This window comes from Myotis daubentonii, chromosome X, assembly GCF_963259705.1.
Source record: "Myotis daubentonii chromosome X, mMyoDau2.1, whole genome shotgun sequence".
Taxonomy (NCBI): Eukaryota; Metazoa; Chordata; class Mammalia; order Chiroptera; family Vespertilionidae; genus Myotis; species Myotis daubentonii.
In genome coordinates this window covers 3,940,604-3,959,556 of record NC_081861.1, presented here as the reverse complement: position 1 = coordinate 3,959,556, position 18,953 = coordinate 3,940,604, and the positions used below count along the sequence as shown (strand labels likewise).

General features: G+C 42.6%; 1 protein-coding gene across 2 annotated transcripts in view; it reads left to right on the top strand.

Moving 5' to 3' along the window:
* Nucleotides 1-3,230: 3,230 nt before the first annotated feature.
* Nucleotides 3,231-18,953, top strand: part of SLC9A7 (solute carrier family 9 member A7) — a 116,319-nt gene continuing 100,596 nt past the window's right edge. For both annotated transcript variants that reach the window (XM_059678990.1, XM_059678989.1), the window contains exon 1: nt 3,231-3,749. In XM_059678990.1, coding sequence (XP_059534973.1) covers nt 3,416-3,749 — 334 coding nt within the window. In that variant the 5' untranslated portion in view covers nt 3,231-3,415. The remainder of the gene's footprint in view (nt 3,750-18,953) is intronic.

Below are 18,953 nucleotides of genomic sequence, written 5' to 3'. Positions count from 1 at the left end.
TCATTGTTTACTTCCCTCTGCTTTGCACTTCTTGCAACTTTGCCCATATCTGGGGCCAAGAAGCAGGAGGACAAATATCAATGGGGGTTTGCCCCCACTATTTGGGAACCTTAGCTACTCCAACCATAGAGGAAGGGTCCTCTATCCCTTAGCATTTTAAGCACTTGATAGCACCGCTCCCTCCATTGTCACTGTCAAAGGGAGATTGCCTATTGGTTAGGGTGCGAGAGAATTGAAAAAGAAAAAAATGGTGGTCTTTGTTACTTTTTCTGAACTTTAGATCTATTTCCTACTCTTACTGGTGCTCTCTGTCCATGTTGATGTCCCCTTCTGGGATTTGGGCTGCCTTACGTCCAGTACAGTGGCTACTGTAGGGAAAAAAGAATTAACTCACTGCCAGTTGTTATACTTCAAATTCTGGTGTTCGTCTTCAATTTACCTGGTGCAATTTATGTTTTAAAGTCCTTAAGTAGTTGCTCCATGCATTCTGTTCAGGTTTATTGCTGCATTCAGTGGGAGAGAATGGGTTGTTATTGTTCTGCGTTAACTGGGATCAGAACCCTTGTATTGTATAGATGATGGAGTGTTCTCTTTGGAGTATATTTGTGTTGGGAATAATTTTTTCATACTCTACATGAGGCAACAGCTTTATACTATAAATACTCTTCTGGATTTCTATCACTCTGGAATAAATCACTCTTAAACTTAGTAGCTTAAAATAACAAATCATTTTAGTATTATCTCATAGGTTCAGGCATTGATTAGGGTCAGCTAGGTGGTGTTTCCTTGTTTATATGCAATGTAAATTGGTGCAGCCACTATGAAAAATAATGAAATAATTTGAAGGCTCACTCATTCATGTATGAGGTATATGGCCTGGGGACACTTAAACAGTTGGGGCTCCTGTGGTGTTTATTTCTGTTTCTATATGGTTTCTCCAGCACAGCAACTTCAAGGTAGGTAGATTTCTTATTTTCTACGTTTATTGGTATATAATTGACATATAACATTGTGTAAGTTTAAGGTGTGCAACATGTTGGTTTGATACACATATATTACAATATGATTACCACCATAGTGTTAGCTAACACCTCCATCATGTCACAGAATTATCATTTCATTTTTTTGTGGTGAGAACATCTAAGATCTACTTTCTCAGCAACTTTCAAGTATACAGTATAGTGTTGTTATCTATAGTCACCATGTTGTGCATTAGTTCCCTAGAACTTATTCATCTTATAAATGGAAGTTTGACCAACAGCTCCCCATTTCCCCACCCTCGGGCCCTGGTAACCACCATTCTACTCTCTGACATAATGCAGTATTTGTCTTTCTGTGTCTGACTTATTTCACTTAATATAATGCCTTCAAGATCCATCCATGTTTTGCAAATGGCAGGATTTCCTACTGTCTCATGGCTGAATAGTCCACTTTGTGTGTGTATGTGTGATCTTCTTTATCCATTTATCCATTGATAGACACTTCCTATATCTTAGCTATTGTGAGTAAAAAACATGGGAGTGCAGATATCTCTTTGAGATACTGTTTTCATTCCCTTTGGATATATACTTAGAAGTGGGACTGCTGGATCATATGGGAGTTCTAATTTTAATTTTTTAAGTAACCCCATACTATTTTTTCCTAGTGGCTGCACCAATTTACATTCTCACCAAAAGTGCCCAAGGGTTCCCTTTTCTCCACATTCTCATCAGCATTTGTTATCTCTGGTCTTTTTGATGATAGCCATTCTGACGGGTGTGAGGTGGTATCTCATTATAGTCTAGATTTCTTACATGGAAGGTCAGGGCTCCAAAGCGAGTGGAGAACAAGAGCATGAGAGTGAGCCAGGTTGACACTAGATTGCCTTTTATGACTTCTCTTCACAGGTTATCCGTCTCCATTGCCACATCCTATTCTTTGAGGCAGTCACAAAGGTCCACTTAAGTTCAAGGGTTGGGAACATAGATGCCATTTATTGACAGGTGAGCGACACGGTTCTGCAAGAGCATGTGGGATTGGAATATGGTTGTGGGCATTTTTGGAAAATATAATCTGCTACATGTACTAAGAATTTTGTACCTGTAAAGTAGCTCCTGAGTTGTGCTCAGTATGAGCTATATAGAGAGAACTTCTGTTTTTAACTTTTGGAGACCCAAGAGGGCGTAATGTTAAATGTGATGATCAATATGGCCATTTTTCAGCAAACATGGATTTTAATGAGTCTCCAGAAATTAGATCAAGTTTTCCCATTATTGTATAACTTTCTCTGTCACCATCCAGATCTTTAGGGTTTGCTATTTCATTAAGAACCTGCATGGAACTTCAAGGTGTATGATTTTTGCAGGGGCTGGGTGACAGTAGAGGAATAGGAAAGACTCCAGCTAAAGTCTATATGAAGTAATTGTCTTGCTCCAAGAAGGTCCTAAGCAGGCTTGGCAGAGTGTTCACTTTGAGGGGAACCAGGAAGGCTACCTTAGCCTAAATACCTTTCCTACCTAATGCCAGGCCTACCCTATTATGACTTCTTTTAGCTCAGCATTGCTTCCTTCTTAAAAGTGCAAACGCCTCTGGGCGAGAAATCTGGGCAGTTGGTATGCCTTTCAATAAACACTTTACGAGTTCAGTGCTAGGCACTGGGAGTTCAGTGATTTCACAATTTGGTCTCCTTTCTTCCTTGACCAGAAGAACAAGGTGCATTGAAAATTCTAGCTCCTGAGAATTTCTTCCAAGAGGTTTCATGTTTCAGACACTTTATATATATATATATTTTCCCCCAGAGATGGGCCTGGTCCTAAGAATCCTCCAAAGCTTTCCTGGGCTATCAAAAGGTCAAGGTAAAAGGACCAGCAGCGTCATCCCCGGCCCCCTCACCCCGCTGCTCCTCTACCTGGAGTGGCAGATGTTCAGTTCCTTCCACCCCTTTCCCAGAATGAAGAAGTCAGCTCTTTCCCATCCCGACCCCCTGTGGGTTCTCATTTTCTGGCCGACTAGAGCAGAGGTTTGAAGGAAGCCTGGCACATTCTGGGACTCCGCGAACCCAGACGGCCTGGCCAGGTACGCCAGGACTGGGGGGAGGGGCGCCGATCGGCCGGGGGGCGGGGGGAGCGGGGAGGGGGAGCTGGCTAGAGGATCGGAGGACCACAGCCAAGCCCGCTGCCGTGGCCCGGCCCACGCTGGGACCCGCGCGGCTGGGGGCCGAACAGGTGCGCGGGCGGGGGGCGGTGCTTGGGGATCCTGCGCACTGCGCGCTCCCCTCCCCCGACCGGGCGCCCGCAGCGGCGGCAGCAGGAGGAGGAGCTGCGGCGGCCACCGAGCGCCACTCCGGCGGGGCAGGTCGGCGGCGGCGCCAAGTCCACCCCCCGACGGCGCGGGCTGCCGGTCCGCGCGCGCAGGAGGCGCGGGCAGCGGAGGGACCATGGAGCCCGGCGGGGACGCGGCGCGCCTCGGCCTGGGGCGGGCAGCCCGGGCGCTGCCACCGCGGCTGCCGCCGCTGCTGCTGCTGCCGCCGCTGCTGCTGGGTCGGGGGCTGCGTGTCGCGGCCGCGGCCTCCTCCTCTGGGGCGGCGGCCGAGGACAGCAGCGCCATGGAGGAGCTCGCCACCGAGAAGGAGGCGGAGGAGAGCCACCGGCAGGACAGCGTGAGCCTGCTCACCTTCATCCTGCTGCTCACGCTCACCATCCTCACCATCTGGCTCTTTAAGCACCGCCGGGTGCGCTTCCTGCACGAGACTGGGCTGGCCATGATCTACGGTGAGCACCCCAGCCGAGCCCGTGCACCCCGACACCCCTCGGGCGGCCCGGCCGCGGCGCGACCCCTCCCTCGTGCCTCCCTGGGCTCCCCCTTCAGTCACAACGTGTTTCGTTCCTTTTCCCGCGGAGACGGTGTGGGTTCCCAAGGTCAGCTGTCTGCGTGTGACCGTTAAAAAGAACCCCACCCCGTTTCGACGTCTCTTCATGGGGAACCAGGAAAAGGGAAGGCACAGAAGGGGGCCTGTTCTGTTCCCCGGGTGCTGGCTTGCCCCTGCCCCCCATCGCGACCCGGACCCCGTCCCCCAGTTCAGCTCAGCAGGGTGTGTGTGACCCGGCAGGAGGGGGTGACTTCGCCAGGGACCGCGCCACCCCAGGAGTCAGGCCACAGTGAGGGTGGGGGCGAGGGCTGAGGGCTTGGCTTGGTAGGGGCTGCTGGGGCCTGGTGGATGCCACGTCCATGGTCGTCCACTGCCGAGATCTGTGTTTCTCTGGTGAATAAACTGGGAACATGAAGCGCCCAGAAAGGTGAGTGCGGGTCAGGACCCAGAGCGGTGCTCAGCCACGTCCGCACGCCTTTCACCCTTGTGTCCAGGCGGGAAGTTATGTCCAGTTCCTTGCCCTCTCCAGGCGGAGAGGAGCTTTTGTTTTCCTCAGATCGTAACAGGGGCACGACTTTGAAGAAACGTTTGTGACTGTATGAAGAGGATAAGTAGTGGTTTTCATTCCGGAGTCAGCCTTCTTTTATTGTGACGGGTGGGCTGATGCCACCATGCTTTTCTGGATTTAATGGCACATGGTGTGTCACCTGCACAGAGGCCCTTACAAATCTCCTGTCATTACATCGGTGTCATTTAGCCATAATCCGAATCATCTTCCCCCTCTCCCCCCACCCCCGACAATGCCCCCCCGACTGCGCCCTCTCCATGACTCCAAACTGGAACCAAGTATTCTCATTTTGAATTTAATGCAGTAGCGTTAAAGCCCACGTGAGCGTCCTCATGTGAAATAAATGAGCCCACTTCACAACTGTTCCCAATAGGCAGCATTTGACATTATCACTTATACTGGAGAGATCTCTCCACTCAATTTCCATTCAGGAGAGAATGGAAAGCAGACACCTTAATCTTTAATGTGAAAATTACCCTTGGCCCTGAGCCTTGATTGTTTCTTGATTGGTTGTTGACAGCCCAAGGTTACGAAGTGCTGTGGGGAGTCCTGGACTTTTCACGGGGTGTTGGCCTCCACAGATCTTGAATGGAAACAGGACCACGTCCAAAACTGAGTTTGGTCGTTGCAAATTACAGGTATAATCTTTGGCCTGGATGCCTGGCCGTTCTTGAGCTCTGTGGTTTGTGTCAGTTGGTGACAAATGTTTGAAGCCAAGGCTGCAGTTAAGCTAGGGGGTTTCCTGAGCAGAGAGCAGAGTGGGGTGTTCAAGAACGTTGTCATTTCTGGCGATGGACTCTGAGCCGTAATGCAGGTGAAGATTGCCTTTATATCATGTAGCCTTGAAAATATTTTGGTTTTATAACCCCTATATCCAGTTCATTAAAGTACAATGTGAAATACTTTTAGAAGGTAGCTTTGACAGGCTCATAAATACATACTCAAGTGCATAGAAAATAAATGGGGATTAAAAAAACACATTTTCTGAGGAGTACTCCATGTTCTTAGGAGCTCAGTCACCTTCATCTGAAGGCTTAGAAACAGCAGTGGAATTTTCCTTTGCTGATATGTACTTTTTAAACTCATCACAAGCTTTTTAGTCGTTGGGGCCATGCTACACTGTGCTGTTTCATTTCGTGTTACCAAAATCTAGTTTAATTGATGATTGTTCAGAAAAGGTGACATCGTCTCATAGCATGCTGTGTAATTTTTGTACTACAGCTTTGGGTTTTAGTATTAGTTTGAAATGTCTTAAGAAATTTAGTTTGTCAATATAGATGTCCTGGGTTATACCAAATACTAATATTTATATATATTTTAAAAATATTTATTTTGTTGACTTCAGAGAGGAGAGGAGAGGGAGAGGGAGAGAGATAGAAACATCAATTATGAGAGAGAATCATTGATGGGCTGTTTCCTGCGTGGCCCCCACTGGGGATCGAGCCCACTACCCAGGCACGTGCCCGTGACCAGAACTGAACCTGGGATCCTTCAGTCCATAGGCCGATGCTCTATCCACTGAGCCAAACCAGCTAGGGCCCAAATACTAATATTTTGATGTGGTTGCCTGTAATTGTGAGAAAACATTTATCTCTTTTAGGGATATTTACTCTCTGTTTCAAGATGCTTCTCCAATCTGAATTCTAATGTCATTTGATTAGCTCATTATTCATTATGTACTGAAGACTGTTGTGATTCTGATAAAAAATTCAATTTGAAAATCTTTGAACACAAGTAGATGCAGTACAGATTTTTCAGGACTTCTCTTTTTTAATAGTAAGCATTCAGATTGCATTTGCTGAGATCAATAGAGGAAGTGAGTAATTGTCCTATTGCCTCTGAGTAATAAGGGACAAAACAACCCAAGGAAACTGTTGCTGCATGCTGGTGACCAACTTCATTTCTGGAGGTAAACAGTTTAACTTTTGAATGTGGCCAAATTTTTATGAGTGAAAGAGTTCAACTGTGAATGTCAAAACTCTTCATTTTGAAATTAAAAAAAAAAATCTAATTTCTTCCCAGCTGGGGGTGCTCAGTTGTTGAGCATCGACCTATGAACCAGGAGATCACAGTTCAATTCCCAGTCGAGGGCACATGCCCTGGCTGCAGGAGGCAGCAAGTTGATGATTCTCTCTCATCATTGATATTTCTCTCTCCTTCTTCCTTCCTCTCTCTGAAATCAATAAAAAAAATTCAAAAAATCTAATATCTGCCACTTAAAAATATTTAAGTGGTATTTTAACCTGAGAGGGAAGACTTTTATATATGTAGTAATGTATTAAAATGAATTGTGATAATATATGTTTGCCAGTATAATCATAAAATATCTGTGGAAGGACATGCAATAGACTAAGTCACATTGGTTTCCATGATGGGCAGGAGAGTGGGTAGGAACTGGGTGTCTGTGACATAGAGGTGGGAGGGAGACATCAATCTATACCCTTTTGTGCTATTTGATTTTTAAACTATGGAAGTGGGTCCATGCCCTCATTCTGTGGCATTTGTGATGGTATTTTAAGATGCTCCTCAGATCATCCAATTTGATGCCCACTTCTCCCTATTTACGTCACATTATGTTGTCAGGTTCCTGTGACCTTTCAATTGTCTGTATCCATGGAGCTTCTGGAGCCCTGTTCCTGGAACTGAGACAATATGAGGGAAGGGGAAGAATTTTCCCCTTCCTCCCTCCTCCTTTTTATCCCATTATTACCAATGAATAGCTGATGTTACATTAGGAGTGATGTGCACAAATAGATCCAATAACAACACTTACTTCGGTGCAGAGGACCTAAGGACAATAAGAGACAGATACCCTGTGAATGCTTACCATTTAAATGGAAAGAACTTCCCCATCAACGAAGGAAGAGTTATAAGCACTCCTCCCTGACAAAAGCCCCAGACAGACAGCTACAAGGGAAGGTAACCACAGACCAGACTCCAGGGAAGTTGAAAGCAGTGCTCCAGACCTTGCCGTGGGAGCTGCATGGCAGCAGGCAAGGCCACCAGTCTAACCTGTTTTGTCAGGGCAGGGAGCTCCCAGCTGTCTGGCCCTGTAGTGATTAAGTGCCATCCTAAAGTTACTGGGCACAGCATGTCTGTGCAGCAGAAATAGCAAGTGTTCAAGGCAGGGAAAGCTGGTATAAACAGACTGCGGCAGTTCACTGTGGTTCTCTCTCATGTGTTCAGTAGTTCCACTTCCCCCATAATGTTTTTGTGACAACTGATACGGCTCCAAAATATCTAAGTTGGCCACGCTAGCCTACCACCTGCTTCTTGTTTCCCCTCTGCTCCCCGCCTATCAACTTTCCAAGTCCATGGGGGTCAGCCCCTCGAGGTTCTGTGGCCCGTAGGCTCATGGTTACTTTGTTGGAGCTGGATTGCTAAGCACAGCCTGAGAGTGGGTTCATAGGCAAAGTCTGAATGGGAGAAATATGACTGCAGTAGCATGAAATTGACATATGACCCTGTGAGCAAACATTTTGGTACCACCTTCTTCCTGGTTAACCAGGAGCACTGGTTTTTAAAAAGAACTCATTACTTTTGGCCCTAGTTTGGGACAGCTCTGTGTGGTCTCACGTTGGTACCAGATTGCCTGGGTTCGTTCACATGCTGGCCTGGTTACTTATAAAGCTGTGTATAACATGGAGGAAGCTCTCTGAGCCTTCGTTTCCTCTTATCAAAAATGGAGACAAGGACATCTTGCTTCCCTGCACATCATCAGTTCGGTTCAAATAAACTCATTTAAAAAAATGGAGACAGTGCCACTCACCTTATAGGATCATTGCGTGAAAGAGGTACTCTGAAGCTCAAGTGCAGTTTCTGGTACTTAAATATTAGTTTTCACCCTCCCTTCAGACTTTGTGATTCTTTGGTCAGCGTTGCTATTTGGGGTTGGTTCAATAGAGGCCTGCTATATAGTTCGACAGTGCAGTCGGATACAGTTAGGGGGATGAGGAGAACTGTCATTTTTTGGTGGGCTATTTGTTAATACCTAGAAAAAATGTACAATATAGGTACCTTACTCTTTTATCCAGCAGACTCAATTCTTAGACTTTATTCTTCATAAATACTGGCATTAATTAGCATGTTATGTTACTTGCACTGCAGTATTTGTTGCAGTAGAAACAAGGATTTGCTGCAATACCTCATGAAGAAGGGACTGGTTAAATTAAGGCAGCTGTCCATACATACTATTGTGGAAAAAACAAGGCACAGAACAGCATGTGTAGTATTATTCTTTATATATATATATATATATATATATATAGTAATAAAAGGGTAATATGCTAATTAGACCAGGAGACCTTCCAGAGAAAGCCATGGTGGCAGGGCTGAGGCAGAAGCAGTTAGGGGCGATCAGGCCAGGAGGGGAGGGCAGTTGGGGGTGATCAGGCCAGGAGGAGAGGGCAGTTGGGGGTGATCAGGCCAGCATGGGGGGCATTTGGGGGCGAGCAGGCCAGCTGGGGGGGCCAGTTGGGGGCCAGCAGGTCAGCAGGGGGGCAGTTGGGGCCAAGCAGGTTGGCAGGCAGAGTGGTTAGGGGCTATCAGGCAGGCAGGCAGGAGAGCGGTTAGGAGCCAGCAGTCCCAGATTGCGAGAGGCAGTTGGACATCCCCTGAGGGGTCCCAGATTGGAGAGGGTGCAGGTCGGGCTGAGGGACCACCCCCCCCTCATGAATTTTGTGCACTGGGCCACTATATATATAATAGTATAATACAGTGATGGCAATCCTTTTGAGCTCGGCGTGTCAGCATTTTGAAAAACCCTGTGCCGTATCACATATGGAAATTTTTTGATCTTTGCAACCATAGTAAAACAAAGACTTACATTTTTGATATTTATTTTATATATTTAAATGCCATTTAACAAAAAAAATCAACCAAAAAAATGAGTTCGCATGTCACCTCTGACGTGTCATAGGTTCGCCATCACTGGTATAATACACACACACACACACACACACACACACATTGTCTAGACATTTATATATGACATGCATGCTTCTCTGGAAAGATAAACTTAGCTGTGGTTATCTTTTGGCAGTGGGACCAGTTGATAAGAGAGAGGGAGGGAGATGTTACTTTTCCCTTTACCAGTATATTCTTCTGAGTGGCCTGAAGTTCCTGTAACAAAGACACATTACTTTTGCAATTGAACGCTGTTTAACAATAAAGCAAATGGCTTCTATGTAGCAAAAAAATGAATTAGAAATAGATTATAGTTATGTGATTAGGTAGCATTAGTTATTTGAAAGTTTAAAATGAGAAAAATGACTTTTTCCCCTGAAAGTGTCTCTTAGAACTTTCAGAAGTTAACCTTTTTAGAATGATGTAATTAGAAAATCACCATTTCACAACTCCCAATGATAACTGTTTTAGATAAGGATTTTCGATGAATTCAAGAGTTGTAGGTGAGTCCTAGCCGGTTTGGCTCAGCGGATAGAGCAACAGCTTGTGGAGTGAAGGGTCCCAGGTTTAATTCCGGTCAAGGGCACATGCCCAGGTTGCGGGCTTCATCCCTGTAGGGGGCATGCAGCCTATCAATAACTCTCTCTCCTCATCAATGTTTATCTGTCTCTCTCTCCCTCTCCTTTCCTCTCTGAAATCAATGAAAAATATATTTTAAAAAAAGAGTTGTAGCCGAGACGGGGAACATGCATAGTTGCATGGTGATGAGTATCACCCCACATTTACTTGACTACCACAAAGGAAGGACTGTACCTTTACAGTGGAGAGGTGCAGCCATCAGTCTTATAACAGTCATCAAATTTATCCTTGCTCCCTGTGAAACTCTCTGGTATTATGAGCCTCCTTATGTGATGTAATAGGAAACATGCAGCTTTACCTGTGTAGTATTCATCTCCAAACATTTCTTTGGAAGGGAATCGAGGTTTTAGGCATATCTTCTAGTTTATAAGAAATATAGGGGACAAAGAAACGAATTATAAAATACCATGCAAAAAGAAATATCCAAGACATGGGACAATCTACAAGACCATTACTGTGGTTTCTTCAGAAGGTCTTTGTTGAGGGAAACAAAAAGCTAGAGAAGTGTTTGTTATGGACTGAATTATGGCCCCCCTCCCATTCGCACGTTGATGCTCTAACCTCTAATGTGATGATACTTGCAAGTGGGGCTTAGGGGAGGTTAGATGAGGTCATGAAGGTGGGTCCCCATGGCGAGATTAGTGCCTTTATAAGACAAAGAAGAAACCAGAGCTCCCCCTTGCTCTCCCATGTGAGGATAACAGCAAGAAGGCAGCCATCTATAAGCCAAGAAGAGTGCTCTAACCATTGTGGACCTAGCCGGTTTGACTCAGTGGATAGAGCATCGGCCTGCAAACTGAAGTGTCCCAGGTTCGATTCTAGTCAAGGGCACATGCCCAGGGTGCAGGCTCAATCTCCAATAGGGGGTGTGCAGGAGGCCGCCGATCAATGATTTTCTCTCATTGATGTTTATATCTCTCTCTCCCTTCCTCTCCGAAGTCAATAAAAACATATATTTTAAAAAAGAAAAGAAAAAGAAACACTGCCTTTATAATTATTCAAAGTGTGTATATACATTTTTGGGGACACCCTATAAATGGAGCTGGGGTCTCTGATAGCATAGAGCTGCCATGCCAGGTCTTCATACTTCTGGACTCCTTATATGTGTGAGAGAAATGTGTCTTTGTTACTTGCTACTGAACCTAATTGTAAGTTGTACTTACACCAGGCTCTGACTTCCACTTGGAACTTGGTGTGACATACGAGGCTGTTTCAAGGACCTGAGGCAGATGTTTATGACTATAGTGGATATGGCATTGCTTGGGATTCTAAAGGAGGCTGAAGAATAGGCAGCACGGTTCTAGAGAAAGGGTTTTAGGAAAGGGTTAAGATATAAAGTACCACTTACATTTGGTAACTGTTTTGGGCATCTGACAGTCATCCACACATTTAGTGATTTGCTAGAAAGACTCATGGGATTCAGAGACATTTGTAGCTGCAGTTATGATTTATTACAGCGATAGGATACGCAGCAGGATCAGCAAGAGAAAAAGATGTAGTAGGTGGAACGTGGAAGAGGCTAGATGTAGGTTTCTAAAGTTCTCCCTTAGGGGATTAGGGTGGGGTTTCACAGAACAAGCTTCTTCCTCCAACAATTAAGCACACGCATAGTGTTTCTGCCTAGGGAAACTTGCTTAAGACTCAGACTTTTTTTTTATTGAGGACTTATCTTACTGAAATTTCTGACTCCCAGAAGGAAAGCAGGTGTTCACCATAAATCACACTTGCAGAAACAATTAAGTTAGCCAGGCTGGTAAGGCAGAATTCAGTATTCCAGGCACACAAAACAACCCTATCATTTAGGAGCATACGGACTATTTTATAGGTCAAGTTCCCAGGAGCTATTGCAAGGGCCAATGATGCAAGCAGGTCCTCCTAGAGATAGCAACACCAGGCCTATTGTGTTAACTCTTTCCTGCAGATTACACGTGGTGTCAACGGACTGTTAGCTTTTTGTGTTCCTGAGAGAACACTCTTATTTCATCGACACTCTTTTATTTTTAAAATTTCTACTTGTTTAGATTTATTGATTTTATTTTTTAAATTATCGCAGGTAAAATGGACTTTTGATGCACAGTTCTATGGATTGTAACATTTGTGTAGATATGTGCAACCACCACCACAATCGAAATGAACACTAGTTCCATCCTTCTAAAAATCTCTCATGCTACGGTCTCACTCTGACAACCACTGATCTATTCTCCATCACTATAGCTTTGCCTTTTCAAATATGTTGTATAAAGGGAACCTTTCAGTATCTAATCTTTTGGGATTAGTTTTTTTTCACTCAGCATAATGCCTTTGAGATTCACCCATGTTGTTGCATGTTATGTATAGTTAGTTCATTTTTATTGCTGAGTCAGATTCCATTTTATGGACATAACAGGTTGTTTATTCATTTGCCAGTTAAAGGAACACTGGGTTGTTTCCAATTTTGTGTGTGATTATGAATAGAGCTACTATAAATATTAGTTTATGGGTTTTTATGTGAACACAGTTTTCATTTTTCTGTGGTAAATAAGCAGGAATAGGATTGTTGGGTTATAAGGTAAGAGTAAGTTTAACTTTATTTGTTTTTATCTTTAAATTCTTTATTAGTTAAGGAATTACAAATGTGTCATCATACCCCCATAACTTTATAAGGAAACTACCAAACTGTTTTCTGGAGTGGCCATACATTGTACCTAGAGATGTGTAAAAGAGCCAGTTGCTCCATATTCTCTCCAGCACTTACTATTGTTAGCATTTTTTATTTTATTCATTCTAATAGATGTGTAGTGGTATCTCATTGTGGTTTTAATTTGCATTTCCCTAATGTTGAACATGGTTTTATGTGCTTATTTGCCATTCACATATCCTTTTTCAAGTGACCAACTCTTTTGCCCATTTTCTAATTGTATTGCTTTTCTTTGCCTTTAGAGTTCTTTATATATTTTGGATGTAATTCCTTTGTTAGATATGTAATTTGCAAATATTCTCTCCCATTTTGTAGCTTGTGTTTTCATTATCATAAAAGTGTCTTTTGCAGAGCAAGCAGTTTAAATTTCAAAGCAATTCATTTATTAACTTTTCCTTTTTATTGATTGTGCTTTGCGTGTCATGTCTAAAACCTCATTGCTGAGCCCCAGGTCAAAAAGGTTTTCTCTTATGTTTTTTTTCTAAAAGTCTTATGGTTTTGTGTTTCACATTTAAATCTGTGATTTATTTTGAGTTAGTTTTTGTAAAAGGTATGAGGTTTATTAGGTTTAGGTTTATTTTTTAATGCATGGGTGTTTAATTTTCCCAAAACTTTTGTTGAAAAGATTATCTTTTCTTCATTAAATTACTTTTGCAACTTTGTCCAAAATCAATTGCAGATATTTGTGTGGATATATTTCTAGACTTTCTATGATTTTTTTCATTTATCTCCATATCTAGTCTTCTGCTAATACCACACCATCTTGCTTACTAAAGCTTTATAGTGGCTTTTAAAATTGAGTCCCTTCCAACTTAATTCTTTTTAAAAAGTGTTTTAGCTGTTCTAGTTTGAATACTCTATATTCTTGATTTTCTAGTAGTTCTTTTTTTAAAAAATTTATTGGGCTGTTTCATCTACACAGTGGAATACTACGCTGCAGTAAAAAAGAAGGAACTCTTACCATTTGCAACAGCATGGATGGACCTGGAGAGCATTATGCCAAGTGAAATAAGCCAGTCAGAGAAAGATAAATATCACATTATCTCACTCATTTGTGGAATATAATGAACAACATAAACTAATGAACAAAAACAGATCCAGAGACAGAGAAGCATCAATCAGACTGTCAAACCTCAGAGGGAAGGTAGGGGAGCGTGGGGGTAAGGGAGAGAGATCAACCAAAGGTCTTATATGCAAGCATATAGGCCTAACCAATGGACACAGACAACAGGGGGGTAAGGGCGTGAGTGGGAGGGATAGGGGGTTACGTGGGGATAAGGACATATATGTAATAACTTAATCAATAAAAAAATTTATTGAGGTGACATTGGTTAAGAGTCATATAGATTTCAGGGATAGATTTCTATGTTACAAGATCTGTATATTGCACTGTGTGTCCACCACCCAAAGTCAAATCATCTTCCACCACTATTTTCTATGTAGTTCTATCAATTTTTCACCACAGTCAATTTTAGAATATTTTTCATCACCCCCACAAGAAACACTGTATCTGTTAGTAGTCACATCTTATTTTCTCCCAACATATCCAGCCCTAGACAACCATAGTTTGGTTGGAATTCTAACATTTCCTTGTGGCGTATTAACCATAACAATCTACTTTCTGTTTCTATGGAGTTTGTTTTGGCCATTTTATGTACTATGTGGTCCTTTGTGACTGGCTTCTGTCACTTAGCATACTATTTTCAACGTTTATGTTGTAGCATGCATCATTACTTCATTTTATTTTATAGTTGAACTAGAGGCCCGGTGAATGAAATTTGTGCATGGATAGGGTCCCTAAGGCCTGGCTGATGATCAGGGCTGATCAGGGCCTTCTGGCTGCTGGCTGGGGCCTTCCTTTGTTCAGCACCACCCCCTGGTGGTCAGTGCACAGCATAGCGAGCAATCAAACTCCCAAAGGGACACTTTGCATATTAGTCTTTTATATCTATAGATAGATTTCCAGTACAGTGGGGCCTTGACTTACGAGTGTCCCGACTAATGAGTTTTTCGAGATATGAGCCGTCTCTCAGCTGATTTTTTGCTTTGAGTTGCGAGCTAAAATTCGGGTTACGAGCCAGCTTCAGATACCCACCGCTAGTTGGCGCAGCGAACGTCTCAGTGAATGCCACAACATCAGCCCAGCATCACGTGTCTCACTCGTTCACTGTTGATTTGACATACGAGTAATTTGAGTTATGAGCTCCGTCATGGAACGAATTAAACTTGTAAGTCAAGGCCCCACTGTATTCTTCAGTCCAGTGTTTCTTATTTCCATCTGGTGTCATTTTCCTTCTGCCAGGAGGGTATGCTTTAACATTTATTATAGTATGGATTGCTGATAAATTCTTTCAGCATTTGTATGTGTAAATATGTCTTTATTTTCACCTTCATTTTGAAAGATGTTTTTGCTGGATATAGAATTCTAGGCTGTTTTTTTCCTTTTTCTCTATTTCTTGCTCCATCATCTTTTTGTTTGTTGTTTCTCATTCTTGTCTTTGTTCTTCTGTATATGACGTCTTTCTCCTCGGGCTGCTTTTAGGATTTTCTGTTTATTATTGGTATTGAGCAATTTACTTATAATTGACTGTGGCGTAGTTTTCTTCATGTTTCTTTTGCTTGGGATTCATCTGATTTCTTGAGCCTGTGGTTTTATGGTTTTCATTAAGTTTGAAAAAATTTCGGCCATTATTTCTTCATATATTCTTTTTATCCTTTCCGTATTTATGTGCTCCAGTTGCCTGTATCTTAGACTACTTCAAGTTGTTCTCCAGCTCACTAGTGTATTTTCATATTTTTTCTGTGTTTTTATTTTTTAAATTTTTTTGCTGTGTCTTTGTTAACCCACCTTTTCTTTCACAGTATTTAATCTGTCATGAATTCTACCCAGTGTATTTTTCATCTCAGATATTGTAGTTATTATGCTTAGAAGTTCTATTTGGGTCTTTTTTATATCTTCCATGTCTCTGCTTAACTTCTTGAACATAAATATAATAATTATTTTAAAACCTTTGATACTATTTTTTTAATGTTTTTATTGATTTTAGAGAGAAGAAAGGAGAGGGAGAAACATCAATGATGAGAGAGAATCATTGATCCGGCTGCCTTCCACATGCCCCACACCGGGGATCAAGCCTGCAACCCAGGCATGTGCCCTGACTGGGAATCAAACAGTGATCTCCTAGTTCATGGGTCAATGCTGAACCACTGATCAGTTTGAAATAACTGATATTATTACCTGCTGGGCCTTTGTCTGTTTCTTTCTGGAAAGAAACAATTGCATTCATTAACAGAGTAGCCTATGAATGAGCCAGAGTGATTCTCTTCAGTGGTATGAATGAGAGAATTGTCTGTGTTCAATGGCAGTGTTGTGTAGAGTGTTTATGATGGCACTGAAGAGAGACACAGACAAGATGGTAATAGTGTAGTGATTTTTATCTATTGTGAGAAAATGTGGTAAAGGGTAGAACTCTGATATGACAGATGAATTCCCCCCAGTCCACTCAGGAAAAAGAGGCAAGTAGTTCAGTAGGAGGCAACTGTGAACCAAAGCATTGGAAGAACTGAGAAGCCAAACTGGGTACACTGAAGCAACTTAGTGATAAGCAACAGCAGGAAGCAACTGCCACCCCTAGGGCTGACATAGGCAGAAGGTGGTATTACCAGAGCCTGGGAATGAGGTTGCCTGGCAGGAACTGGAACCACTGGGAGGGGGGGCTGCCTAGTGAGACATTGGAGCTGGAGCAAGGGCTGTCTGGTGGGAGCTTCAGCCATGGAGACCACAGAGCCATTGCCTGAGAGAAGAAAGAGAGGGACAGAAGGAGAAAGGGAAAAAGGGAGAGAGAACAAGTGGAGATACCCTACCTACTTTTTTCATCTCATCCTCTAGTCTCTCACCTGTGCCACTCATTGGATGTATCTAACTGGAATTCACTTGGAAGGGGGCCTGGAAACATAGTCTACAGGGGTCACCTTCTCCTCTCACTTCCCCATCCCCCAAACATGTAGCAGAGTAAGAAAGGGCAGAAAATGAATCAGAGGGCACATTAGCTTAGGACTGGAATGAGTACCCTTCCTCAATCTGGTATGCAGTGTATTTCATACCTAGATATGGTCCAGAAGTGAGGAGAAAAACTGTGTGGTCAGAGTCAAAAGAACCAATATCTCTATCAGCAGACTCTGGGGGAAAGGAAGATAGGTGTTGAGGCACAGCTAGATTTGCTGTGGTAATGTATGCCTAAAAGATGGAAGGAGGTAATTATGATAAACAGTTGTTCACATTTGAAATGTTAATTATATATATAAAACCCCCCACACCAAGCCCTAGCCAGTTTGGCTCAGTGGATAGAGCGTCGGCCTGTGGACCAAAGGGTCCCAGGTTCAATTCCAGTCAAGGGCAGGTACCTTGGTTGCAGGCTTCTTCCCAGCCCGGGCCCTGGTTGGGGCTCGTGCAGGAGGCAACCAATCGGTGTGTTTCTCTCACATTGATATTTCTCTCTGTCTTTCCCTCTCTCTAAAAATCAAAATAGCCTTGGGTGAGGATTTAAAAAAAAGCACCCATATCAACTATGTTGTAAGCTCATCTATCAATACTGTTTTATTGAATTATTATATATTATTTAAGGAGAGGAAGTAGTGGTAGATATGAGAAGGAAAGACTCTTTTATACTGTAACTAACGTAATGTAATGTGTACAATAATCATTTTACCAGCAAATTGTTAAAATTTTCTGTAAACAATGTCTTTTTTTACAGGACCACTTAAAAAGTGAGACCCTAACATCTCTAAGCCATTTTTTGATGAGTTCAGCCAGGGAACTGTGCCTGTAGGCAGTGGTTCTCAACCTGTGGGTCGCGAACAATGAAAACACATCCTGCATATCAGCTATTTCCATGACGATTCATAACAGTAGCAACATTACAATTATGAAGTAGCAACGAAAATAATTTTATGGTTGGGGGTCACCACAACATGAGGAACTGTATGAAAGGGTCGCAGCATTAGGAAGGCTGAGAACCACTGCCAGAGGATATTGATCTCTCTGAATGCATGTTACTTAGTTTTATAGCAGCATTTCTTCAATCTCTACAATGCAGTTAGTGTTTGGAAAATTCCTGATTACAGTTGGGCATCTGGAAAAGAGGACATCCTGGGGGAGTAGGTCAGTTAAGCACCTGCTGCGTTCTCAGTCTCCCTCACTGGTATGGAGGATGTGGTTGGTCCAATGATACAAGATCAAAGATATGACGCAGGTTTGAGCAGTTGCTTCTACTCAGAAGGCCAAATGGACATCAAGCATTGATGTGTTACAAGAACAAAAAGTTAATGAAAACAAGTTCTTTCTTTTATTTGGAATTATAGCAAGTCAGGCAAGAGTGTCAGTTATTTCAGACTGGTCATAGACCTTGATTAGATATTAAATTATAGGGCTCTCCAATCTTTCTATGTTTTTCTAAGAAAATATTCAGAAAATTGTTATGCTAAATTGTGGTTTGATTGACACAGCCTTCCAACATTTCAAATATCCCCTCTTTGTGGGATAAAAACTGCTTATAATACGTAAGTACTGTTGATGGAGTGTAAATGAATCAGTAGGCTATGTCTAGGAATAAATGATAAAGATTTATTCAAGGGTCTGAGGATTTACAAGTCAAAAACACAACTAGGCAATACCCAGAGTGTTTAAAAAGAAGAAAGAAAACCTGAGTGTTCTTATAGTAAGAAGCTCAATCTTGAGAAAAATCAGTTTTGCCTTCTTAGCCTATGGATTAGTCTAAGATGGTAATCTTCCAGGTGTCTGGTGGTCTAGATAATGGATATAGGTGGTCTGGACACATGAACATTATTTCCTAAGTTCTTCAGAGGGTTATGTGATTATCTATCCATCCATCCATCCATCCATCCATCCATCCATCCATCCATCCATCCAGGCATTGATGCACAGCTGAAAGGTTCAAAAGTTTAAGTCCTCAGGCTAAAGGAAAATAAAATCTATTCCTCATGCATTAGCTCATTTGATCTGAATACATTTTGTCAGCTTGACTACACGGACTCCATTTTAAGTCAGCTTAGCTATACTGACTTCATCTTGTTTTCTTCATTCATTGTTCAGTACACCTGAAAAACTAATAAACAACCTTCTGGTTTTAGCTCAGAGATATTGACTGTAGAGCGCTCATCCTTACAATAAGGAAAAAAGATAGACAACTTGCAAATTAATGACTTTTCTTAAAACCAGCAGAAAACAGATTTTAGGGCAAACAGCTAGCCCCAAATCAGGAGAGATACAGGTGCCACTCCAGGGAGAAACCAACCTG